This window comes from Hyla sarda, unplaced genomic scaffold (assembly GCF_029499605.1).
Source record: "Hyla sarda isolate aHylSar1 unplaced genomic scaffold, aHylSar1.hap1 scaffold_3116, whole genome shotgun sequence".
Classification (NCBI taxonomy): Eukaryota; Metazoa; Chordata; class Amphibia; order Anura; family Hylidae; genus Hyla; species Hyla sarda.
In genome coordinates this window covers 6,367-23,201 of record NW_026609843.1, presented here as the reverse complement: position 1 = coordinate 23,201, position 16,835 = coordinate 6,367, and the positions used below count along the sequence as shown (strand labels likewise).

Here is a 16,835-nt window from a genome sequence, read left to right as displayed (position 1 = left end):
CAATCATGTGACCAGTACATTTGGGGGCAAAGTTTAGCAGTATAGATGTGACTGTGGCTGAAGGACCTGTGAGGAGGATCATGTGACAGGAGTGGGCGGAGCACAGCAGTGCAGGATAGAAGAGATTGTGAATGAAGGACCTGTGATAATGGTCATGTGACAGCAGAGTCCTGAATACACGGAGCAGATGAGCCTAGAGCAGCAGCCCCTGATCATGTGACTCCACCTCCTCCATGTGACTGATCACATGATGGTGACATCATCGCAGGTCCTGTAAGCGCACGGCTCCCGTACAGTCTGCAGGTGGAGGTATGTGTGTGGTCACATGTGGAGTACTGTCAGATGTTTTTGTACTATTAACCCCTTCAGGACCCGGCAGTTTTGAGTTTTAACCCCTGAAGGACACAGTGATTTCTCATTTTTGTGTTATTTTATTTTTTCCTCCTCGCCTTCTAATAGCCATAATGATTGCAATTTCCTCTTTCCAATCCCATATGAGGCTTCTTGTTCTTGTTGTTTTTTTTTTAATCACCGGTTTGTACTTTGTAATGACATCACTCATTTTACTGCAAAATCTACAACAAGTGACAAAAAAATATATTATTTGTGGGGTGAAATTTAAAAAAAAAAAAAAAAAAAGGTATTTTAAATTTTTTTTTACATAGTGCACATTACGGTAATAATTCTCTTTATTCTGTAGGTCCAAACGATTACAATGATAAATGATTTATATAGGTTTTATTTTAATACTTTTAAAAGATGAAAAAAAAATCAAACTTTTTGTACAAAAATGAGTCTGTATCAGATCGTCCTACCTTCACCCCTATAACTCTCTTATTATTCCGTATACGGGATGTATGAAAGTCACTTTTTGCGCCGTGATCTGTAATTTTTATCGGAACCACTTTAGTTTTGATGAGACTCTTTGATCGCTTTTTAAGAATCTTTTTTTTTTTGGACCATGAAGTTGTTTTTTTTATGTTTACGCCATTGACCGTGCGGTTACACATAAGTTTAGGTAGAGAGGAGAGACAGCACTGATCCAATCAGCATGTGCAGGTGATCATCCGGGAATGCCAACCCGGAAAGGCATACAGAAGTTCAGGGTGGATACAGCACCAAATAGCTGAAGACTCAGGCTAGTAGATGGAACAAGACTTTATTTGCCATCCATGTGCAACGTTTTGGCAATAAACTGCCTTTTTCAAGCATATCAAACAAAGTGACAATGTGCATATATATAGGAATCACAACATGCTGTGATTGGTTACATAACAGGTGTTATACATATATCATTACAATCAATGGCCACATCCTATTGGCTAAACTGTGTTGTCATAGTGATTCAAATACACAAGAGATATAAATATAAGAAATATGAGAAAACAGCCATCTAAAACATATATAAGCTTCATATGTGTTCACTGGGACTTCACTTACACTGATACATGTCACCGATTGCATCTTCATCACATAGATAGCATGAAAAATCTTGCGTCCGTATGTGACAGCTTCGCTTGTAAACAACCAAACTGCGGCTGCGTGGCTCCACACCGTGTAGTTCCGATCAGCTGACCACTATAGGTCAGCTGATATAGGAGCGTCATAGATGCCCGGGATCAAAACAGTATGATCCGCACAAGCGCCAACTGCCTGCGCATGCGTAGTGCGTCTACATGAGTCACCGCACATCAGTGAATCGGCCAGCGCATATCATATGCGCCCGCCGATACCCGAGGCGCACCTGACCAAAGACGCACCGCATAGTCTATAATGCATATGAGTCTGAATAGACTTCCATACACGCACTCATCAAGACTAATTTTCCTTAAACCTAGGCATCTATGTTAATAACAATAAAAAAAAGTATATCACAAGAAGATGCCATATTGAGACAAGGATCAGTGTAACACAGAATATATTCAAATCATAAGATCTATATTTATACAAAAAGGAAAAAAATGTTTTTCTAGGAGTCCTCAGTGAATTCATCCTCAGCTGTAATCTTCATATAAGGTGATGATGAATAATAAGTGAAGTGAATCTAAAAAAACATGAAAAAATATTAAAATATCATCATAGAGAGATATCCAAAAACCTCATGTTGTCACTTATAAAAATTAAATACACGAAACAGGTAGAAGAAAAAAGTGAAAAGAATTAGTGGAGGTAAATAATGAAAAAAAGGAAAAAAGATAAAGTAGAGACCAAAAAAATATAAAATAAAAAATAATATAGATAATATAAAGATAAAAACATAAAAAATATATATGTAATGAAAAATAAATAATAAAATAAATAATTAAAATATAAAATGTAAAAAAACATGTAAAAAATATAAAAATAAAAATAAAATAATGAAAAAAGGGAAGAAAAAAAGAAAGAGAAAAGAAAAAGAAGAAAGAAAAAGGGGGGGGGGGGAGGGGGAAAAGAGAAAAAGCAAAAAAAGAAAAAGGGAAAGAAAAGGAAAAGAAAAAATGAATAAAATGAAAAATAAAAAATAAGAAAGATGAATTAGAATAAAGAAGAGAAAAAAAGAAAGAGTAAAAAGAGAAAAAGGGGGAAAAAAGGAAGAGAAAAAGAGGGAAAAAGGAGAAGAGAGAAGAAAAGGGGAAAAAAGGGGGGGGAGAAAAAACGGAAAAAAGGAATAAAGAGCAAAAAGAGAAAAAAGGAGAAGAAAAAGAGCGAAAACAGAAATAAAAAGGAGGATAGTATAAATGCCTACATAATCTTAATGAGTGCCGGATAAGATTAAATGGTCATAAATCTTCTATTAGGACTAAGAAGGTTGATCTCCCACTACCTAAGCATTTTTTGGAATTTGCTCACAATATTAGTCAGTTAAGATTTCGCATTATAGATCATGTACCTGTGTTGAGACGAGGGGGTGACAGGGAGAAATTATTGCGCCAGAATGAACTAAAATGGATCTATATATTAGATACGATGTATCCAAAGGGATTGAATATGGATTTTGGCTTGAAACCCTTTATGTAGGCATTTATACTATCCTCCTTTTTATTTCTGTTTTCGCTCTTTTTCTTCTCCTTTTTTCTCTTTTTGCTCTTTATTCCTTTTTTCCGTTTTTTCTCCCCCCCCCCTTTTTTACCCTTTTCTTCTCTCTTCTCCTTTTTCCCTCTTTTTCTCTTCCTTTTTTTTCCCCCTTTTTTTTCTTTTTCTCTTTTTACTCTTTCTTTTTTTCTCTTCTTTATTCTAATTCATCTTCCTTATTTTTTATTTTTCATTTTATTCATTTTTTCTTTTCCTTTTCTTTCCCTTTTTCTTTTTTTGCTTTTTCTCTTTTCCCCCTTCACCCCACCCCCCTTTTTCTTTCTTCTTTTTCTTTTTCTTTTCTCTTTCTTTTTTTCTTCCCTTTTTTTCTCTTTTTTCATTATTTTATTTTTATATTTTTTGTGTTTTTTTTTTTTTTTACATTTTATATTTTAATTATTTATTTTATTATTTATTTTTCATTACATATATATTTTTTATGTTTTTATCTTTATATTATCTATATTATTTATTTTATATTTTTTCGGTCTCTACTTTATCTTTTTTCCTTTTTTTCATTATTTACCTCCACTAATTCTTTTCACTTTTTTCTTCTACCTGTTTCGTGTATTTAATTTTTATAAGTGACAACATGAGGTTTTTGGATATCTCTCTATGATGATATTTTAATATTTTTTCATGTTTTTTTAGATTCACTTCACTTATTATTCATCATCACCTTATATGAAGATTACAGCTGAGGATGAATTCACTGAGGACTCCTGGAAAAACATTTTTTTCCTTTTTGTATAAATATAGATCTTATGATTTGAATATATTCTGTGTTACACTGATCCTTGTCTCAATATGGCATCTTCTTGTGATATACTTTTTTATTGTTATTAACATAGATGCCTAGGTTTAAGGAAAATTAGTCTTGATGAGTGCATGTATGGAAGTCTATTCAGACTCATATGCATTATAGACTATGCGGTGCGTCTTTGGTCAGGTGCGCCTCGGGTATAGGCGGGCGCATATGATATGCGCTGGCCGATTCACTGATGTGCGGTGACTCATGTAGACGCACTACGCATGCGCAGGCAGTTGGCGCTTGTGCGGATCATACTGTTTTGATCCCGGGCATCTATGACGCTCCTATATCAGCTGACCTATAGTGGTCAGCTGATCGGAACTACACGGTGTGGAGCCACGCAGCCGCAGTTTGGTTGTTTACAAGCGAAGCTGTCACATACGGACGCAAGATTTTTCATGCTATCTATGTGATGAAGATGCAATCTGTGACATGGATCAGTGTAAGTGAAGTCCCAGTGAACACATCTGAAGCTTATATATGTTTTAGATGGCTGTTTTCTCATATTTCTTATATTTATATCTCTTGTGTATTTGAATCACTATGACAACACAATTTAGCCAATAGGATGTGGCCATTGATTGTAATGATATATGTATAACACCTGTTATGTAACCAATCACAGCATGTTGTGATTCCTATATATATGCACATTGTCACTTTGTTTGATATGCTTGAAAAAGGCAGTTTATTGCCGAAACGTTGCACATGGATGGCAAATAAAGTCTTGTTCCATCTACTAGCCTGAGTCCTCAGCTATTTGGTGCTGTATCCACCCTGAACTTCTGTACACATAAGTTTAGGTTTATTTTTGTTTACATTAATTAATTTAAGAGAAAATAATTGGTAAATGGGGAAGATTCAATCGTTTATTAGGGGAGGGGCTTATTCACATTAAGTTAATGTTCTTTTTACCTTATTCTCAGTTTTTTAGTCCCTGTAGTAGACTATTACATGGAATCTATAGATTACATACACTGATCAATGCTGTGATGCTGAGGCTGCCTGCAGGATTGGAGCGTCGTTCAGACAGCATGGAGCGAGGTTAGGGACCTCCACCCGTTCTCTCAGCTGATCGGGACCCCGCTATTTCACTGTGGGTGTCCTTATCAGCTCCACTGAGCTACCGGAAATAGATTTTTGGCATTGGTGATGTCCGGCATTAGCAATGAGTCCCAGATGCTGATAGCAGGTAGGTCCTAGGGGCTATGAATCGTGCTGAACTCCTGACTGTTCTTCATAGACTGGCAGCGGCCTCCCTCCCCTCCAAATCTTATCACTTTAATGACAGGAGTCCCTGCTCTGAAAGGGGTTTCCTGCACAAGAGCAGAAGATATGTCAGATTTGATGCGTCTCCTGCTCCGGAGCTGGGCCAATGGCTATACATTATATACCTCCTGCCCAGTCAGCCATGAAGGAGTTAAATGGTGGTGATGCATTGCCACTTACCTTTTTTGGGGCCACACACTATACTGCTGCTTATTGTCCCTTCTTCTCGCTGGGATAAGAGCAACCAGTCTAGCTAGGGTTAAGTGGCACCCAGCACTGCCAATTCTATCCTTAGGGGCCAGACAGTAAGCAGCCATCTATATAGTCCCGGGGGAGGGGAGCAGTGATACTATGAAATATCACTTAAAGGGGTATTCCGCCCCTAGACATCTTATCCCCTATCCAAAGGATAGGGGATAAGATGTCAGATCGCCGCGGTCCCGCTCCTGGGGACCCCTGGGATCCCTGCTGCGGCACCGCGCTATCATTACAGCACAGAGCGAGTTCGCTCTGTGCGTAATGACGGGCGATACGGGGGACGGAGCAACGTGACGCCATGGCGCCGCCCCTCGTGACATCACGGGCCGTCCCCTTAATGCAAGTCCATGGGAGGGGGGCGTGACGACAGCAGCGGGACCGCGGCGATCTGACATCTTATCCCCTATCCTTTGGATAGGGGATAAGATGTCTAGGGGCGGAATACACCTTTAACTCCTTACACTCCATGGGACGGGCGCTTTGGGTATAATGACCTGAACTGACAGCTGGATCATCAGACTTGCGGTCAGTTCGGGACATGTGACCATAATATAGAGGATCTGCCCCGACAAGTATTCACCTCATCATCCGAGAGCAAGAAGATAAATCATGTGCAGGAATATCCCCTCAAATGTCTCCATATAACATCCTGGAATTGTATAGAATTAAATGTTTATTCACAATACAGGTTCCTATAAGGTGTCAGGACGTGGCGGTCTATTTCTCCATGGAGGAGTGGGAGTATGTAGAAGGACACAAGGATCAGGTCATGATGGAGGATCAGCAGCCCCTCACATCACCAGGTAATAGACATGACTATATACACACGTCCTCTCATTATTTGTATGTAAAGAATGAATTCAGTCTCTGTATGTGTTCCCTACAGTCAGATCCAGTAAGAGAACCGCACCAGAGAGGTGTCCCCGTCCTCTTGATGAGCAGAATATGGAGGATATTATTACAGGGAAAGATCTGAGCTATATTAATGCTACAGACATAAAGGAAGAAGAAGAGACAGATGTGAGCAGTGATGAGCAGTATAAGGAGGACATTTCTACACGGAAATATCTGATCTATAATAATGCTACAGACATAAAGGAAGAAGAAGACACAGATGTGAGCTGTGATGAGCAGTATAAGGAGGACATTCCTAAAGGGAAAGATCTGATCTATATTAATACTACAGACATAAAGAAAGAAGTAGAAGAGACAGATGTGAGCGGTAATGAGCAGTATAAGGAGGACATTCCTACAGGGAAAGATCTGATCTATAATGATGCTATAGACATAAAGGATGAAGAGACAGATGTGAGCAGTGATGAGCATTTTAAGGGGGCCATTTCTACAGAGAAACATCTTATCTATATTAATGCTACAGACATAAAGGAAGAAGAAGAGACAGATGTGAGCAGTGATGAGCAGTATATGGAGGACATTTCTACAGGGAAATATCTGATCTATAATAATGCTACAGACATAAAGGAAGAAGAAGTGACAGATGTGAGCAGTAATGAGCAGTATAAGGAGGACATTCCTACAGGGAAAGATCTGATCTATATTAATGCTCCAGATATAATAGTAAAAGCAGAAGATACAGATGTGAGCGGTGATGAGAAGTTTAAGGAGGACATTTCTACAGGTAACCACCCAGGTAAGTAGTGATCATTAAATACAGAGAAGGGTCACAGATTCTATTCAGTCACCGGCTACAATAATATTTTGGGGGAAGTAGTGGTGTAACTAGAATCTCTGGGACTACAGGGAAAATTTTGGAATACCACCCCCCTTCCCCAAAACATATTTCAGGCTGGGGGCCTCCCAGCTCCTCTGGACACAAGTGACCTCCGCTCCGTGCAGGGATTACTGTCAACCACTGCATGAAGAGGTGCCCGACATGCCTCTCTATAAATCTCTATGGGAGAGCCGGAGATATACAAACGGGATGCAAGGCAGGAAATCGCGGGGGTCTCAGTGGTCGGACCCCTAACGATCAGACATTTATCCCCACAGGATTCTGTGACTAGGGGATAAGTACTCATGTACTAGAGTTTTCCTTTAACACGATAACGACCATGGACGAGTATACATGTCCAGGAGGATGCATGTTCCCGCACCTGGACGAGTATACACATCCATGGTTCTTGTGGGTACTGCCCAATGTACCCATGAGGCCGTGGCAGGGACTTGGCTGTAACACACAATGTAAACTTCGGTACCAGCAGTTTAACCCTTACAGCCACGGTCGGAAGTGACCGCGGGCTGTAAGTGTTTTGACGGAGGGAGCTCCCTCTTCCTTTCCCTGCAGCACCCCGCGATCATGGGGTGCTGTGTGTGATCCCCGTTAGGCGGGGGCCTGCCGCACTGCCGGGACCGAAGTAAACTTCGGTCCCGGCAGTTTAACCCTTACAGCCGCGGTAAGAAGCGACCGCGAGCTGTAAGGAGTTTGACAGAGGGAGGGGGCTCCCTCTGTCTCTCTCCTGCAGCACCCTGCAACGATCGCAGGGTGCTGCTTGTTACCTGGGCAGCCAGGGGTCTCACAAGGACCCCCAGGTCTGCCCCGATTATTGCCAGAGGCACGTCCTGATATGCTACATGCTAGTGTAAAACTGTCAGGCAGCATATAACTGCAAATAAAAGTGTAAAAACAGTAACTGAAAAAAAAAATGTAAAAAAATTTAATAAAAAATAAAAATACATTTATTAAATAAATATAATGAAAAGTAAAAATGCATAATGTGTAGGATTACACGGCGCACATCCCATATTACATGCTGCGGATGCCCTGGCAGTCACAATAGTGAGCTCCCTGCTGCGGCTGGGTATCTTTGTGTGTCCACTCATAGCAGTGGATTTCCCGCTGGCAGTCATGAGCAGACACACTGAGCTACCCAGCCGCAGCAGTGATCTTGCCCTTGTGACTGCCGGGGGCATCTGCGGTGTGAAATACTCTGTGCTCTATGTGACCCTACACTGCGTCCCGTTCATATTGCGTTTCAGCGTTATGTTACAGGTATCCGTCAGCATCACGTCAATAATAATGATGCTGACATATACTGTAGCAGCTCCAGTCATTTCTGAATGAGACGGGTCCAGTATACATTGGATCCCTTTTCTGACATGACAGCGGACACCGATACTGCAGAAATGCCGTATGAATGGGGACGATCACCCAAACCCCCAGTGATGGATATATTCACCATGAGCGGATGATTATTCCCACAACATCGCGGATATATCCATCAGGAACTATAACTGTCACAGACAGCCGCGCGTCACTGATAAAAGACCAAGGACCAATCAGAGCGCTCCCTGGTCCAGACAATACATTTGTGGGGTGCGGTATTGTTCTGACAGCTCCGATCCTTTGCAGGCATGGAGTGGGGTCTATAATTCATATAATGATGTCCTGATGGCCAAAGGGGGCTCCTCTCCTTCTTGGTCCTACCAGGTGGTCAGGCAACCAGATATGGCCTAAGTAGGGGTACTGCCCAGCCCGGGACGAACAACGTGAAAAAATATGGGGCGCATTTCCTACTTTTCAGAAGCGACTTACCAAAATGATGTCCCACAAATTCTTTATTTAAAGCTAATTGCAATTTTTTTCCTATGAATTTGAAATAATTGTAGCCAAATAATAAGGGCTCAACATTCTCACTTTTGCCCTAGGTGAATACTTTAGGGGGTGCGGTGTATATATAATGGGGTCACTTCTGGGGGTGCAGTGTATATAATGGGGTCACTTCTGGGGTGCAGTATATATGATGGGGTCACTTCTGGGGGTGCGGTATATATAATGAGGTCACTTGTGGGGGTTCTGTATATATAATGGGGTCACTTGTGGGGGTTCTGTATATATAATGGGGTCACTTCTGGGGGTTCTGTATATATAATGGGGTCACTTGTGGGGGTGCAGTATATATAATGGGGTCACTTGTGGGGGTGCGGTATATGTAATGGGGTCACTTGTGGGGGTTCTGTTTATATAATGGGGTCACTTCTGGGGGTGCAGTGTATATAATGGGGTCACTTCTGGGGGTGCAGTATATATAATGAGGTCACTTCTGGGGGTGCGGTATATATAATGGGGTCACTTCTGGGGGTGCGGTATATATAATGGGGTCACTTCTGGGGGTGCAGTATATATAATGGGGTCACTTCTGGGGGTGCGGTATATATAATGGGGTCACTTCTGGGGGTGCGGTATATATAATGGGGTCACTTCTGGGGGTGCGGTATATATAATGGGGTCACTTCTGGGGGTGCGGTATATATAATGGGGTCACTTCTGGGGGTGCGGTATATATAATGGGGTCACTTCTGGGGGTGCGGTATATATAATGGGGTCACTTCTGGGGGTGCAGTATATATAATGGGGTCACTTCTTGTGGTGCGGTATATATAATGGGGTCACTTCTGGGGGTGCGGTATATATAATGGGGTCACTTCTGGGGGTGCCACTTCTCAGCCCAAACCCCCAAACTATCCAGATCCATTTGTAACAGTGCACTGTCCTTTATTGTGTTTACTGCTTTACAGAGTTTAGTATCATCTGCAAAGATTCCACCATCTTTACTCATTTCCCATATCTCCGCCCAGTTGGCCCCCAGCTAGAAGCCCCGCCCTCCTGTCCTTGTGGCCCTATTCCTGTTGTGTCTTTACCTCTAATATGTCAGGTTCTTCTTCTCCTTCTGGTTCTCTTCCCGCGGTGTCCACATGTCTCCCCGGCCGCCGCCATCTTGTAGAAGGAGGTTTATGGAGAACTGTGGATCCAGGCTCTATGGTGGGGACGGGCTGCACCTCAATAGGTAGGGGGCGCTGTGCTTGGGGAGGAGATAGTGTAGATCAGTGGTTCTTAACCTGGGTTCGATCGATCCCCAGGGGTTCGGTGAGTCAGGCTTCTTTTACACTACAAAATTCTCAGTTTTTAAACATCCGTATGAAGTTCTGTCTGAAAACCAGCTGAAAACGGCAGTAACGAAATCTTATACGGCCGTTAGAAAATCCCATTATAGTCTATGGGATTTTTCTTATATCCGTTTTAATCCATTATAGTCCGTTATTGATAACGGACGTTATTTTGTGACGGAAGATAGTAACGGGAGAAATAGTTCATGAACTATCAGTCATTTTACCAAAATATCCTCGGCGAAACGGAAAAAAAAATCATTGTGCGACAAAATGTAAGAAAAAATTTCATTTTGTAACTTTTGGGGGCTTCCGTTTCTACGTAGTACATTATCTTTATTCTGTAGATCCATACGATTAAAATGATCCCCTACTTATATAGGTTGGATATTGTCGTACATTGGAAAAAATCATAACTACATGCAGGAAAATTTATGTGTTAAAAATTCTCATTTTCTGACCCCTATAACTTTTTTTTTACCGCGTACAGGGCGGTATGAGGACTAATTTTTTGCGCCGTCTTCTGAAGTTCTTATCGGTACCATTTTTGTATTGATCGGACTTTTTGATCGCTTTTTATTAATTTTTTCATGATATAAAAAGTGACCAAAAATACACTATTTTGGACTTTTGAATTTTTTTGCGCGCACGCCATTGACCGTGCAATTTAATTAACAATATATAATAATATATAATAATTCCGACATTTTCGCACGCGGCGATACCACATATGTTTATTTTTATTTACACTGTTTTTTTTTTTATGGGAAAAGGGGGGTAATTCAAACTTTTATTAGGGAAGGGGTTAAATGACCTTTGTTAACTTTTTTTCCCACTTTTTTTTGCAGTGTTATAGGTCCCGTAGGGATCTATAACACTGCACACACTGATCTCTTATACTGATCATTGTTATCCCATAGGAGAATCTAACACTGCACACACTGATCTCTTATACTGATCATTGTTATCCCATAGGAGACTATAACACTGCACACACTGATCTCTTATACTGATCATTTTTATCCCATAGGAGACTATAACACTGCACACACTGATCCCTTATACTGATCATTGTTATCCCATAGGGACTATAACACTGCGCACACTGATCTCTTATACTGATCATTGTTATCCCATAGGGACCTATAACACTGCACACACTGATCTCTTATACTGATCATTGTTATCCCATAGGAGACTATAACACTGCACACACTGATCTCTTATACTGATCATTGTTATCCCATAGGAGACTATAACACTGCACACACTGATCTCTTATACTGATCATTGTTATCCCATAGGGGGCGATAACACTGCACACACTGATCTCTTATACTGATCATTGTTATCCCATAGGGAGCTATAACACTGCACACACTGATCTCCTATGCTGATCATTGCAGGGATCAGTCAGAGAGGCGGTCGATTGCTCAAGCCTGTAGCTCAGGCTTGGAGCAATCAATCGACAATCAGACGCTGCGGAGAGATGTAAGGAGACCTTCGCCTGTGTCCCAGCTGATCGGAACATCGCTATTTTATCATGATGTCCCCATGAGCCCGACTGAGCTGCTGGGAACGGTTTACTTTCGTTTTCAGACGCAGCGATCAACTTTGATCGCCGCGTCTAAGGGTTAATAGCGCACCACACTGCGATCAGTGCCACACGCTATTAGCCACGGATCCCGGCTGTTGTTAAGAGGCCGTGACCCCGCGTTATAGATCGGGAGCGGACTCATGATGTAGCGGTACGTCATGAGTCCTTAAGGGGTTAAAGGGGTATTCCGGTGCTCCAGCATTCTGAACTTTTTGTTCGGAACGCTCAGAGGCAGTGATCATGAAGTTGTGGCCACGCCCCCTCTCACATGAATGGAGGGGGTGCGACATCACAAGGGGGCGTAGCCGTAACATCAAGACCACTGGAATCTGGCTTTTGTTTAGAACGGGGGGGGGGGGGGGTGTTGCAGGAGATCCTGGGGGCCCCAGCAGCCGGACCCCACGATCAGACATCTTATCCCCCATCCTTAGGATAAGGAATAAGATGTCTAGCAGTGGAGTACCCCTTTAAATCCCTTTATTCTTTCCCTCTGATACGGAAATGTTCGGTTTGGGTCACCTGTGTGGGTCCAAATGGAGGTATAGGTGCTGCTGGCGAGTCGTGAGCGAAAATCATTAAAAATAAAGGTTCCTCTTTTAACTTGGTTCCAGGAAAATTTCACTAACTTTATTAGGACATAAGTCTTTCTATACACATTAATAGACAAAAGACCAAAAATGTGATACTCTCTGCCTAGACAGGATAGGGGATAGGTTATAGATCACAGGGGTCCGACCCTTGGGACTCCCCGTGATCTCCTGAATGGGGCCCCAGCAGTCTGCTGGAAGCGGCCGTTCTGACCCCCACAGGATGCCGCGGCCGACACACCCTCCATGTATCTCTATGGGATACATGGAGGGGGAGTGTCGGCCGCCGCTCCATGCAGGGGTCTGTCCGCCCCCTTCAAGCAGACTGCCAGGGCCCCGTTCAGGAGATCGCAGGGAGTCCCAAGGGTCGGACCCCCGTGATCTATAACGTATCCCCTATCCTTTGCCTGAATTCTCTGGCTGACATGAGGATTATAAAGGGGGCGGTTTGGATGACTGCTCCATTATAACCTGTGGGGTCAGGTGGATTGGGGGACACGGTCATTTGGTCCCTGACCGAGCCCCATAGCAGTGATTTTCCCTGAGGCTGTGTCCACATGATTGTCAAAGACGGGTGTCCCTGCTCCTTATAAGCCAGTGGTATCAAACTGTGGCCCTCCAGATATTCCAAAACTTCAAATCCCGGGCATGCTGGGAGTTGAAGTTTTGCAACATCTGGAGAGCCGCAGTTTGAAGACCACTACACTAAGGGATACCATGAGAGGGAAGCCTTGATTTACCTTTCGGGGATTTACCTTTCGGAGGAGGCAGACCGACCTTTGGTGTCCAGGGATAATGGGAGTTGAAGTTTTGCAACATCTGAAGGGCCACAGTTTGACACCACTGTTGTATGGCTGCTCCGCTATCATAGCTACTATCTTTCTTCAGTTTTGCAGTAAAACTTATTTAAAAATGAAGGGTGGATTTACAAAGTACTATTGCTTAGAAATGCAAAAATGTCCTGGGTTGTTAAGGGGTTAATACTGATAATAAAATGTGTGTTATTCTCTGCAGATTCTTGTAGCAGGAGATCAGAGGAGAATCTTATATCTTCAGATTATAAAGCAGATGATGATATCACACAAGATACATATGAAGAACATTCCATTATCCCAGATACACCCTCAGCCCTTCACAGCCAAGATCTGTCATCTCATCCTTATATACAGGTCCTGTCTTCTCATTCATCACAGAAAGGTCACAGAAGGGGTGTTGGACATCAAAGAGATTGTGCAGGGGAGAAGCAATATTCATGTTCAGAATGTGGGAAGTGTTTTAATAGCAAATCACAACTTATTCAACATAATATAACTCACACAGGAGAGAAGCCATATTCTTGTTCAGAATGTGGGAAATGTTATACTCATCAGCCAAGTCTTATTAGACATCAAAGAACTCACACAGGGGAAAAGCCATTTTCATGTTCAGAATGTGGGAAATGTTTTACTTTTAAATCAGGTCTTGTTGTACATCAACAAACTCACACAGGAGAGAAGCCATATTCATGTTCAGAATGTGGGAAATGTTATACTCATCAGCCAAGTCTTATTAGACATCAAAGAACTCACACAGAGGAAAAGCCATTTTCATGCTCAGAATGTGGGAAATGTTTTATTTTTAAATCAGGTCTTGTTGTACATCAAAGAACTCACACAGGAGAGGAGCCATTTCCATGTTCAGAATGTGGGAAATGTTTTACTCAGAAATTAGACCTTGATGTACATCAAAGAACTCACACAGGAAAGAAGCCATTTTCATGTTCAGAATGTGGGAAATGTTTTGCTCAGAAATCCTATCTTGTTGTACATCAAAGAACTCACACAGGGGAAATGCCATTTTCATGTTCAATATGTGGGAAATGTTTTACATTTAAATCAGGTCTTGTTAAACATCAACGAACTCACACAGGAGAGAAGCAATTTACATGCTCAGAATGTGGGAAATGTTTTGCTCAGAAATCAGATCTTGTTAAACATCAAAGAACTCACACAGGAGAGAAGCCATTTCCATGTTCAGAATGTTGGAAATGTTTTACTCAGAAATCAGACCTTGTTGTACATCAAAGAACTCACACAGGGGAGAAGCCATTTTCATGTTCAGAATGTAGAAAATGCTTTACTCAGCAATCACATCTTATTCAACATCAAAGAACTCACACAGGAAAGAAGCCAATTCAGAGCAATAAATGATGCAGATAACACATCTATATATTATCCATGTACATAGGATATCTGACATTTATACATATATCATATACTGCATCTCCAAACTTGTTACCAATTGTTAATAAAAGTTTTCTTTCTTATATGATTTATTATTCTTATATTCATCTCCGCACACTGGACTTATAATAAATGTAATATTGTCCCTGACGTTGTATATAGGGAATGTAACGCGTCAGTGTTGTCCCCGCCCCCTTCTCATTATGATTGTAGAGACTTTAATTCAAGGCATCAGACAGGATCCGCGCGTCTCCCTTGAAGATCGTCTCTTCTGAACATAAGACGCTGCAGATACTTTTATTTATCACAAACCCTAGACCAGCGTTTCCCGTCTTGACGTCTATTTTCGGTCTCAGATCATAAAATCCATTTTTCTATATGAGAAGTCGTCAATATCTCAGCGTCCCCCGGGTTCAGTAAACATCGGTGTAATTCTTTTCCTTTTCTTTGTCCTCCACGGGGTATAAAATCCCTAGAGATCTGATCACATCTGGTACAAGATCTCTTTACTTCACACTTTGCGCCATTATTACACGGATTGAAGACCCAGTTACACGCTCGTAAATTCCCATATATGTCGTGGATTGAAAGGAAAAAGGTTCTTAAATCTTATATTTACCAATAATATTTTATATTTTTACAGTCCGTCCCTATCATAGTACGGAATTGTTATTTTTCTTCTATCCGATGGTTATTTAGTAATTTTGTTATGATTCAGAAGAGACCACGTGTCCCGTATAGACGCTCACCCTGAAGACATTAGACGGCGGTTTTGTGTTTCCGGATTTACACACTTATTATAAAGCTTTTCCTTCGTCTGGATTATTAGAGCTCGTTCGCTCTTCTTTTTCTCATCCTCCCCTTTATATTCCTCCTCATGTGGATATGGAATTCTCCTCAGTCCCTCCTTCTATAGGGCCCATTTTGTGGCCCCGCACTCCTCCTTGGCCTCTCTAGTTCTTTCCTCTTTTATATATAACTTTGTCGGTATTACGAGACTGCTCTACGACTGATTCTGATTTCATAGTAACATAGTTCATAAGGTTGAAAAAAGATCAGTGTCCATCTAGTTCAACCTTTATCCCTAATGAGTCCCTACTGAGTTGATCCAGAGGAGGCAAAGAACCCTCATACTAGAGGTTAAAATTTCCTTCCGACTGCAAATATGGCATCAGAATAAATCCCTGGATCAACGTTCTGTCCCTATAAATCTAGTATCCATAACCAGCAATGTTATTCTCCAAAAATGCATCCAGATCCCTTTTGAATTCTTTAACAGAGTTCCCCATGACCACCTCCTCCGGGAGAGAATTCCACAGTCTCACTGCTCTTACAGTAAAGAACCCCCATCCGTGCTGGTGTAGAAACCTTCTTTCCTCTAGACGTAGAGGATGCCCCCTTGTATAAATAGATCATGGAGAGATCTCTGTACGGTCCCTGATATATTTATACATAGGTATTAGGTCGCCCCTAAGCCTTCTTTTTTTCTAAACTAAATAACTCTAATTCTGATAATCTTTCTGGGTACTGTAGTCCTCCCATTCCCCGTATTACTCTGGTTGCCCGTCTTTGAACCCTCTCCAGCTCCACTATATCTTTCTTATACACTGGTGCCCAGTACTGTACACAGTATTCCATGTGTGATCTGACCAGTACTGTACACAATATTCCATGTGTGGTCTGACCAGTACTGTACACAGTATTCCATGTGTGGTCTGACCAGTACTGTACACAATATTCCATGTGTGGTCTGACCAAAACTGTACACAGTATTCCATGTGTGGTCTGACACTGATTTGTACAGCGGTATTATTTCCTTGTCATGGGCATCTATGCCCCTATTGATGCCCCCCATGATTTTATTTGCCTTGGCAGCAGCTGCCCGACACTGGTCACTACAGCTAAATTTACTATTAACTAAGACTCCTAAATCCTTTTCCATATCAGTCGTCCCAAGTGTGCTCCCATTTAATACATAATCCCAGCCCGGATTTTTCCTCCCAATGTAAATTACCTTAAATTTATCAGTGTTGAACCTCATCTGCCAATCAGCCCAAACCTCAAACCTACCCAGATCCATTTGTAACAGTGCACTGTCCTCTATAGTGTAATCTACTATACACAGTGCACTGTCC

The 16,835-nt window shown here is 41.7% G+C and overlaps 1 protein-coding gene across 1 annotated transcript; it reads left to right on the top strand.

The window, feature by feature from the left end:
- Nucleotides 1-270: 270 nt before the first annotated feature.
- Nucleotides 271-14,730, top strand: LOC130328650 (zinc finger protein 436-like). The gene is made up of 4 exons (XM_056553483.1): nt 271-309; nt 6,078-6,192; nt 6,276-7,040; nt 13,493-14,730. The coding sequence occupies exons 2-4, from the start codon at nt 6,117-6,119 to the stop codon at nt 14,665-14,667; spliced, it is 2,016 nt and encodes a 671-aa protein (XP_056409458.1). The 5' UTR covers nt 271-309; nt 6,078-6,116; the 3' UTR covers nt 14,668-14,730.
- Nucleotides 14,731-16,835: the final 2,105 nt, after the last annotated feature.